Source organism: Notothenia coriiceps, unplaced genomic scaffold (genome assembly GCF_000735185.1).
Source record: "Notothenia coriiceps isolate Sejong01 unplaced genomic scaffold, NC01 NC01_scaffold00000214, whole genome shotgun sequence".
Taxonomy (NCBI): domain Eukaryota; kingdom Metazoa; phylum Chordata; class Actinopteri; order Perciformes; family Nototheniidae; genus Notothenia; species Notothenia coriiceps.
Window position 1 is genome coordinate 15664 of NW_011332915.1, and position 11042 is coordinate 26705.

The 11042-nt window shown below is 40.7% G+C and overlaps 1 protein-coding gene across 1 annotated transcript; it reads right to left on the bottom strand.

The window, feature by feature from the left end:
• Positions 1-6319: 6319 nt before the first annotated feature.
• tada2b (transcriptional adaptor 2B) lies at positions 6320-10677 on the bottom strand (the record flags this gene model as incomplete). Its single annotated transcript, XM_010775515.1, has 1 exon — positions 6320-10677. A coding segment is annotated over one exon (1215 nt), but the record flags the coding sequence as incomplete, so codon positions are not given.
• Between the last annotated feature and the right edge of the window lie 365 nt (positions 10678-11042).

The window sequence follows — 11042 nt, forward strand, 5'->3', positions numbered from 1 at the left end:
CTCGGGACAAGTCTCGTACACCGCTGGAATATTATCGTTGACGTCTGACATAAACGATTCCAAGAGACGGGGTAGTGGTGTCGGTATGTCTTTTGTTGTGTTTCCTGGCACATGTCCCACGCAGACGATCAAAGAGGGATTTTACAGTATGGCAGGTATTGATATGTGATTATATCTTTACAGTGAATGTTGTTCCTATGACGTACACTGTTGTATTTGAGGATGTTATTGAGGCCTAATTCATCATAAGCTGTAAGCAGATATTGCATGTTTGCGATGGCATGTGTGAGTTCCCAGCTAGAAATTTTTGTTACCATTCGTTGTTCTAGGAATGTTTTCAGCGGGACATTTTATTAGTGTTTGTATGTGTTTGTTTCTACTGTGTGTCTCTCTCTCTGCCTGCTGGTCTGCTCTACACGGCTGGGAGCAATCTCCAACCAACCACACCTGCAACCTGCTCATCAGCCACACTATGAAAGCCTGCAGCCTGCACTCATTCCCTGCCGGATTGTTGCCGTGAACGGTTTGTTGCGTGCCGCTCTAGCTTTTTGCCAGCATATTCTTTGACAACTTTTTTTTCACACTCATTTTTATGTGCTGAATTTGAGACTTTCATGAAAGAAAACGGCATCCGCCATTTGAGGTCAGCACCGTTTCACCCGTCTTCTAATGGGCTGGCAGAGAGGGTGGTCCAAACCTTCAAAGGGGGGATGAAAAAGATGATAGGTGAAACATTGCAAACTAGACTGTCAAGGTTTCTGTTCAGTTACCGCATCATACCTCACGCGACCACAGGCCTGTCGTTTGCAGAGTTGATGATGTCAAGGAGACTCAGATCTGCACTTGACCTGCTCCTGCCAGATATGAAAACAAGAGTGCAGCAAAAACAGAAACAGTCCCATGACACAAACAGGAAACTGAGAAGTTTCTCACCTGGGGATAAAGTGTTCATCAGAAACTACTGTTATGGACCTAAATGGATCCCTGCGCTCATCGAGAGCTCATCAGGTCCAGTATCATATACAGTGATCATTGGAAGTGGTCGAGTTGTGAAGCGGCATGTGGATCAAGCCAGATTGTCAGACACCGTGCCCTTAGAGCCGGTGCTGGACTCCAACAGGGACACTGTGGTTCCGGTGAGAATCGAGCAAGAAGGACCTCCTGCAAGTGAGCCAGTTGTTCTGTGTACTCCGGTCCCGCCGGACTTGCCTGATACACCCATCAGGCAAGAAAAAATCTTGTGTGACGCTTCGCGTCGGGCCGAACCACGCCCCTTAGCTGTGATATAATGAGCATATACCACGGCCTGTCGTGAGCTATTGCTTAAATATTCATGTCGCTTCTAAGCCTGTAGTTGAGTGCTGCAATGGCCTGAATCCGTGCTCATCTACATTTCAAAGGTGATGAAAAGTAACTAAGTACATCTACCATGTTATTCTACTTTATACTTCTACTGGCCTGGATTTCAAAGGAAAATATTGTACTGACTTTATTTTATAGCTGTAGTAGCTTACATTTACACAAAAAATGTGATCCACCTATTAGACATGATGCATTGGATTAAAGGCCCCCTTATATTTGTGCAGTGCCATATCCTTTAAGAAATGATTGTGCCTAACGACAAACCTTACAGAAGAGCCACTGAATTTGTATTTATTTTTGTAGCAAAGGATTATAAATTACACAATAAGTTATATTGTTTGCATGAGCAAAACTATATAAAAAATACAAATCATATAATTTAATGTAATATAATCATGTCAAAATATAACATTGAAGGCTTCATAATTAGATGCTCTGAAAGGGGTACATTTTTAAATGTACCATGCCGGTAATTACTCAAGTACAATTTTGAATGTAGGACTTTTAATCACTTTACATGTATTTTTTTACTTTGACTGTATACTGTATGTTTTGCTTAATGAAGGTGAATCACCTTAAAATACATTATATGTATTAAAACATTACGGAAATGAAAAAAGAAAAAACTCTTTATATACATTTTTCTTTTAAAGTAATTTCTAAAAAAGTTGATAACCCTAAATATGACCATATCAAAACTAAATGGAAACGTTGGCAGCCCTCTTGACTAATAATCCAAACTGTCAGTACGCTGTTACTGTTACGGATAAATTAAACTGAGGCTTTTTCCTATTCATCACAACAAGGTGATAAGCAAACTTATCACAGTTTGTGTTGATCCTCCTGATGGGATGGCCATGGGATTTCGTGCTTCCCATTTTCCTCTCTGTCCCTCGGGGGGACGAGAGCAGCTTGTTCCCACTCAGCCGTAACTTCAGCAGCTATTTATAGAGCGCACCAATTGAGGCCCAGACATTATTCTGTGGCTGCAGTGTGGAGGAGTTTTACCCAAAAGTGAATTATGGAGCAAGTAGGGTCAGCTCCTCACGGGATGAGGAGGACACCCTGCTCCTCCCTGTCTTTGTCATTCTCTCTCATCGTCAAGTCCTGTCTTGCTCTGAGTCATCCAGATGAGAAATATATCTGAGAAACAGTGAAGCCGCAGCCTCTCCAGAGCTTCCTCTTGTTTTTTGTTTGTACTCCCTTTCCATCTCTCCATGCGATTCACAAACATGAAATATCCAGCATATTTTCTCAGCAGTGACTCGAGTCCCATGTGCCCCGCTGAAGATCAGTGGCGCAGAGAATGCAGCAGATTGTAGGGACTTAATGTTTAATAAAATCCTCTTTTTTCCCATTTAAGGCTGAGGCAAGTGACTTCTAGTGAAATGAGTCTAGCTTTACAGCTCTAGCACTGGATCCCTTTGGCTGCCATTGTAGCCTTGGTGATCAATCATCTGATTTGGCTTGGAGACCATGTTTGGAAAGGAAATATATAAAGCTGAGCTGATATTTCTGACAAGAGATATATAGAAGTGTTTCACCATTATCTCCAGGCCTGAGTAAGCAACCATAATGAGGACGAATAGGGTTTCTCTGTTGTGGCTTGGACCAAACATCATAACATATTCTTGTAGGAATACTTCTTACCATTTTTAGTGATAGCATTGACCTGCAATTGTTATTAAGGATTTACATAAATCAGGTTTCATAATCAGCAGATTTATATTCCAAGTATGGATGTTTTTCAGGTTGTCGGTCTGTAAATGGTACATCCTAATGTGCACAGAGACAAATTCAATTGAAACCAAGTTAATACCAATATAATATTGGCAGCCATCAACCCTTACCCACTTTGATTTCGGAATTGCTTCTACTTTAAAAGCAATATCTCCAATAAGCGTCAATAACACTGCATGAATTTATGCGGATATCTCTTTTCTCAGTTTGACTCCACTTTCAGCATCTTATAAAAGCTTAAGCAGTGTGTCAAATTTAGTTCTATAGGTGTTTCAATAAAATAGCTGTACTGTAAAATACATTCCTTGGGGTCTTATTATCAACACCAAGAGAGCTGACTCACTTTGAAATGCTATCTTCACATGCCCTTCATTCTCTCTGTCCTCAAAACTGTCTGTAAAAAGGTTTAGAGGTCATTTCCTGTCTACGTGGGAGGCAGCAGCTTCAAATAGAGCCTTAAAAAAGAAGACTGTCCGACATATTTGAAAACACATAGTCGTTCTTTCACAGAGCGAGATCAGATTCATCTCAGTGAATCAAGGACAGAGAGACGGAAGGTCCTTTATTTTTGATTTTAGTCTTTCGCTTAGCAGATAGAATAGAGAAGGGAACCATTTTTTTTGTAATACGTTAAACAGCGATAACAAAAACATGCCTTCCTGTTTCCCCAAAGCTGTCTCAATTAAATTGAATATTTTTAAAGATTGAATAATATAAAAATGTAACAAAATCACAGCTATATTTCTCTCTTACCAAGAGCAAGAAGACAATTATCAATCCCATATGTGTATTTTAAATATAGTCAGGACATGGTTAGCCTAGCTTAGCAATTTTTGACAAAAGTGTTTGTAGCTTTCGGGAGTTATATTACAGTGAGGTTGCCAGGTTCATCAACCTCAGCTTTACTTGGTTTAATGCTAGGCCAATGAGTAAATGTTAGCACAATAATATGCTAAACTTGGTATAAATATGGTGAACACGGTAAAGTCACCTAACATCAACATGTTGGCATTGTCATTCTGAAGCCTGTTTATGGGGTCAGAACAGTCTCATTATACACGCATGCACACAGAAGGAATCACACTTGTATTTCATGATCCGCAAAAGGATTCACACTTGTATTTCCGGATCCACACTTGTGTTTTTCAATGCACACACAAATGTGTTCCGTTTCATATACATGTAAATAAAATCCAAACACAGAAACAAGTTTTACATATGTATTTTTGATCCACACATATTTGTTTTCCGTTTAAATCCCCTGAACCTGCAAACACAAACCGCTTTCTGTGCATGGATCGCTGTGCATTCGTGTGTGGGTTTTTTGAGACTCCCCTGACGCTCACCCGATTCTTACTTGTAATTTCTCTCATCTATAGCCAATCAGATGTCTCCTCCAGTCTAAGCCAATCACCTGAGCGCGCCCCCACGAGGGTATGATTTCTTGCGTTCATGACACTTCATATACGCATTTTGCGCAGTCCGGTCAGCTCGCTAAACAGAGAGCGGAGACATCACATCAGGTGATCATGCAGAGCTGCGTGTCTCCGTCAGACCCAGCAGCTGATCTGATCTCTCTCTCGCGTCCGGTTATACTTCACTCGTGTTTATGTCCATATCGATCAGATCCAGCTCTCCTGATCAGCCTTTATAGAGAGCACCGATCAAACTATTTAGAGTGAATATGGGCCGATAATGACCGGCGGGGCTCCCCCCCGTTGACAGTTCACTGCCAGAGCCGGCCCGACCCATTAAGCGACATAAGCGGCCGCTTAGGGCCCCGCAGCCACTAAGGGGCCCCCCTAGGCCAAAAAACATTTTTTTTATATTATATAGCAAGAAAAAACAGTAACAGTCGCGCGTGATAAGTACGTTTAACTAATTGTGTTAATATCGCGTAGATTGGCCTAACTCTGCAAAGCTCATGTATATATTATTTCGAGTCAATAATATAAACAGCATTAACCGTGCGCTTACCTGATCCTCATCATGAGAGGATGGGAGGAATTGTAATTTCCCGTGTTTCACTGATGCAAGGCAGAGGCCAAGACAGCCAGACGCAACCGAGAGTTAAAGGAAATAAAGCCATCTGTCTTATTGGGCTGACAGGTACCTATCCTGTGACTGTGACAGAATGTTTCAAAATAAACCTGTCCAGTCGGGACTCAGAGTTTTTGAAGATTGGACATACAAAAAANAGACTGTCAAGGTTTCTGTTCAGTTACCGCATCATACCTCACGCGACCACAGGCCTGTCGTTTGCAGAGTTGATGATGTCAAGGAGACTCAGATCTGCACTTGACCTGCTCCTGCCAGATGTGAAAACAAGAGTGCAGCAAAAACAGAAACAGTCCCATGACACAGACAGGAAACTGAGAAGTTTCTCACCTGGGGATAAAGTGTTCATCAGAAACTACTCTTATGGACCTAAATGGATCCCTGCGCTCATCGAGAGCTCATCAGGTCCAGTGTCATATACAGTGATCATTGGAAGTGGTCAAGTTGTGAAGCGGCATGTGGATCTAAGCCAGATTGTCAGACACCGTGCCCTTAGAGCCGGTGCTGGACTCCAACAGGGACACTGTGGTTCCGGTGAGAATCGAGCAAGAAGGACCTCCTGCAATTGAGCCAGTGATTCTGTGTACTCCGGTCCCGCCGGACTTGCCTGCTACACCCGTGGTGAGACGGTCAGAGCGCGAGAGACAGCCACCTGTATACCTGAAAGACTTTGTTAAATAGATCAAGAGATGTTCCATTAATAGAGCAGCATAGTTCTCTGTTCTCACTTTAAGGAAATGTTTAGAATGTTAATCTTTGAAAGTGAAATGATTTATGTCAGTACCTCGAAATGTTGCGTAACGGGAGTATGTTATACCCCCACCTTCGGGAAGTATTGTTAGCTTAAAGGGGGGGAAATCAGGGGGAAATGTGGTATCTTACCTTGTGTTATTATTACATGTTATTGCATTTGTCCAGCAGGAGGCAAACTCACACTTGGTATTAAAAGAGCCTGTTGTGCATGTTCCCAGGAGGAAGTCCCGGAAGCATGTTACCAAAGTAAACCAGTTAAACCTACTCCTATGTTGTGGACATACAATTATTGATCACAAGATACAACAAAAGTCAACATTTCATAGTGTTTACTGAGCTGTGTGGAGTTTCTTAAAATATGTTTTAATGGTGATATGCACAGTGATAGATGTGAAGTACTAACATGTTTATAACAAATACATTTGTCTTTATTTTAAGATCTTTTCATACAATCATCCTTATTGGGATTATTGTGGATTAATACGTGTGGACCGGAGGGTGGCAAGCACAAATGTCACTTTACTTTATTTATTTCAATTCCAACCTTGGTCATGAAGAATACATGTTTCTCTGTTGTCCAAGTCCTTAAAGCATAAAACAGCACCATAAGAGCACGGTGCAAAGTGATGCGTTTACAGTAGTCCGCCGTTCTTATTATACATCCATTTAGTCCACTGTATAGAAAACTGTAGTTTCCCCACAGCAGACGCCAATTATGACGTCCGCTGGCGCATCATAAATACGTCAGATAGTGTAAGTGCAGTCGGATTCTCAAAGTACAGCAGTCTCTTTTCTTAAGTCCTTTTGAATTCTCCTATCAACTATTCCTGAACACCTTGACTTTTCACACAGAGGTCAAGGAATAGTGGATAGGAAAAGACGAGAGAAGCGGATTTTTGGACAATTCGACTACAACCCGGATATTATATTATAGGCAGCACAGCTGCATGTCACCATTATGCCTAAATCTCCAGAAAATGCTTCATCTCTAATCAAAAATTATTTTTACTTTATTACAAATTTATGAACATTACCATGACACAAAATACTGTACATTTCACATGTGGGTAATTATATGTTTTTCCCAATTTATATTACAAATGTAAAAAGAATGCAAAATCCCCCTTACAAAAACTATTATAGCCATTGGAAAAATATAATTGCCACTATTTTAGCATCTTTTTGAACATTTGGGTGCACATGCAGAAAGATTTACTGTCAAAATCTGAAGATAACTAATATTCATACAAATGAGAAGCATCAATGCTACAGGATTGGAGTTTGGTGTATAGGCTGAAATGTAGCCTTGTTTTTTTTTAACTGTGGTTCAGATGACATTTTGGGACTTGGGGCTGACATCTGACCTGAACTTTTCTTATTCGTTTTTTAACAATGCCATTATACTCACACATTCCCCTTAGCTTCAACACAACAGTTGTACAATCAGCATCTTCAATAAACCTAAACAATTGACTAATACATCAAACTCCAGTCCGAAATGTTAGCCATGGGTTATTATGCAACGCAATGGGAACAGAATGTACATTTGATTAATCATATGTTGTATACAAATTATGTTGGAAATATGGATTTTTGTATTATAAGCATTTCTCAAAATTGTGAACTACTAAGACCCAGAGTTATGCAACAAAAAACAAGCATAAGCACCTGATGATGTGTTACTTAACAATACAAAGTAAGGCTTAAAATATAAAGTATTCTAGTTTAATCAAATTCAATGAAAACACAAAACTTATGCCTGCCTCTTAATACTTTCCATTGTCCTATTGTCTCTTGCAGAGTAATTATTCATTATTATATATAAATGTTTAATCCTTAAAAAAAGGTTTGGTGGCATAGTTTTTAGGAAATGACTCAAATGGGAAGAAATGCACTTGTCGGGCCAATTATCAGCCATTTAGTGGTCTAGCGAGTGTTAATGTATGTGGGATTGAGTCAAAATGACAGTGTGTGTGTTCACGGTAATGAAGACACACCACTCAGTTCAACAGTGTTTTGATACAAACAATAGGTGGTTTTGGTGTTTTCATGGGATGTGTATATAATAAGAGAAATATAAAATATCACCAGATTTATCTCTGAAATACAACCTTACGTTGATTAAAATGGTACATGGTGTGGAGCACAACATTGATGAAATATGACAAAGCATGACTGTTGACCATAACAGAATATTAACCCCCTCGACTCAAGTTCTACAGTGAAGAGGGAGCATTTACTTTTTAAACACCACAAAAAAAGCAAAGCTACTTTTGCTGCAATGTATACAGCTAAGAACTAATGCTACTCATGAATAGCATTTCCCCTAAAAAAGACAGTTACCACCTGGGAATGTGATGCTGTCGTCCACAGGGCTTAGGTTTGATGTAAGGACCTTTTGAAATTAAATTGAGGCATACTGCAGTTCCTGCTAGTTGAAAAATATAAAGATGTTTACTATTAAATTGCCTTGACTTAACACTTGCTTAACTAAATTCTAATTAGGCATTTTAGTATCATTGCAAAATGCCCTTTCACATTAAGCTGCCTGTATTATATTATGTTGACAGTAGAAGATTTAAAGCTGTGCTAAGCTGCACTCATTTTTCTGAGAAAAAAAGTCTTCCTCCATAGTAATTTCAGGTGAAAAACTGACATCAATTAATACAAATTAAAGCCTGACAGCATTTTGAAGCCTGTTCTCTCTGGTTGACAGATTGTGTAATGTACTCTAAATGATCTTTTAAATCATCTTTGGCATTTATTTCTTGTTGCTCATTGGCTGACGAATGGGCCAATACTGATATATCATCAGATCTATCCATCTAGCTCTATGTCAACCTACATTGTGATTGCCTTCAGGCAGAAGCAAGTGCTCAGCCAAAAAGAAACATGATGGCTGTTCAACCCTGCTGCTTCTTTTCCTGTCCCAATTAGTCAGTGAGAAGAAGAACATTCAGAAGATTGATTGTTTGCATGAAAAAAAATCTAGAAAATGAAGGCCATAACATTTTATAAGATGTAAACGGTAGCTCTAGTTAGGAAGTCCTGCCTTACCTACTAACAAAAATAACTTAATTTATTTTGAGGAAAATCCTGAAAAACATCTACCACCAAAAATAGTGATTATTCACCCAACAATTATGACTCAAACTCTTCCATGAAATGTTATGTTTCTATTGCCTTTTCCATGTCGATTTTTGGATTTTAAATCTAACAATCATCCTCTTGCAACAGCATTTAAACATCTCTGGAGCTATGTTATACTTGTTAGCATTGTAGTTTTCATTCATGTAGTAAAAATATGGACACAAAATACTTCAAACCCAAAGTGTTGTTTTTCAGCCCTGTCCCTTACCAAATCTAAAAATAGAGGCTTATTTTCTTCTTAGCCCTCGTATGAAAATATATATTTGTTTTCCTCCAGTGGGGCATCTTCTTTCTTTGTAATGTACATATCCACAATGTCACCTCTGAAAAATGCCAGTAGTTGCCTACAGAGCTTTTAGCGAATCATAAACGTATTATTTCCTGACCAAAGATGGATCGCTAAGAGGCATCTCTGGATATCCAGCCACTTTCCGTTAAAAAGGTGAGAATACGCTTCTTGAGGACCTTGTCCAAGTAGCTGGGCAGCCGGCTCTTGGCCGGGATACCTTGCCTTTTCTGCAGGTGATCTTTGATGATGATGGTTTTGACAGTCAGGTAACGTGCTGGATTGAGGTTCAGAGAGTTACAAAGCACCTTCTCCCTGTCTGACAGCAGCTCAAAGCCTGTCAGATTCTCGATGGCGGCAAATTCACCATCTTTGCCCTCTTCCTTAATCCCGCAACCAACCCCCAACCCTCCAGCTATGCCGCCTCCCCCTCCAGCTCCTCCCCCAAGTCCAATCCCAGAGCCAAGCCCGCCCCCTCCTCCTCCGCTTCCCCGTTTGGAGGTGAACATGCTTTTGTTTTCCTTGCGTTTCTCCCGTTTGTGGCGCGCTGCTTCATATTCAGCAGACTCTTCAAGGCGGGCGATGCCATTGCGCCGGTAGCGCTGCAGCTCACGCACCTTTGCTCTTAGCACACGCTCTTTATGCATGTTCTCAAAGAAGTCTTCAAATTCCCGATTAGCCATGAACTGACAGAGCCCCCGCAGTCTGACCCGCTGCTCCTTCTCTTCCTTCGGGATCTTTCTTTTGGGCATACTGGAAACAGGGCCTGATCCTACTGCCGTTGTGGAACCTGATCCAATTGGGCCACTGCCAACTGCTACCCCCCCTACCCCAACAGCAGTACCTATGACTCCCAGCGCTCCTGGTTTCTCCTTCTCCTTGTCCTTCTTGTCTCTGCCCAGGAACGCAGGCACCAGGTTGTAGTCTCTTGCGATGTTCTTACGTCGTTGGCGTTCTCTAAGCTTGCGCACATACATATCCACATGTGCACGTTTCATTTCAATTTCCACATCCTCGTCGTCGTAGTTCACAGACAGCCCGCTAATAAGCTTCTCTGCGTCCTGGTCATATTCAATCTCATAGTCGTCACGTAGTGGCATGTAGCCCAGCTGCTGCTGGTCTGCAAGGTTGATATCAAGCGGTGGGAGAGGAGTGGTAAGGCTAGGCGACAGCGGCCCCCCGCTGGGACAGGTGTGGTCCGTAACCCGGTTGGGAATGCTCTCAGGGATGCAGGCCTTACCTAGGTTTCCGTGGATGTACATGGTGACATAGTGTTCCATGACTTCCTGAGGAGTTCGGGATGCTCCGACGTGAGCTGCCATGTCCTCCTGGAAGACAACACAAACGTCTTTAATATATATTTCTAATTATTAGTTAGACTGTAAGTTGAACAACAATTCCCACAAATGTCTTTAACATTTTAAGGGGTTGGTAATTTAATGGAAATGAGCAAGTAGGTTTTCAGGAAATAATTGCATTATTTATTGGCAACATTATAGGGAAAAAACTGTATTCAGTTTACTTACTAGTATTATTTACAGTATATATAAGTAATTAGTATTTAACTCATTGAACAGCAACTCTTCAAAAGAACATGCTAATGCGAAAATTGTTCAACGTGCAATAATACAATTCGACATATGTAACTTAAATAGTAAAGCTTTGAAACTTTAAGGTATACTTTAATTTAAGC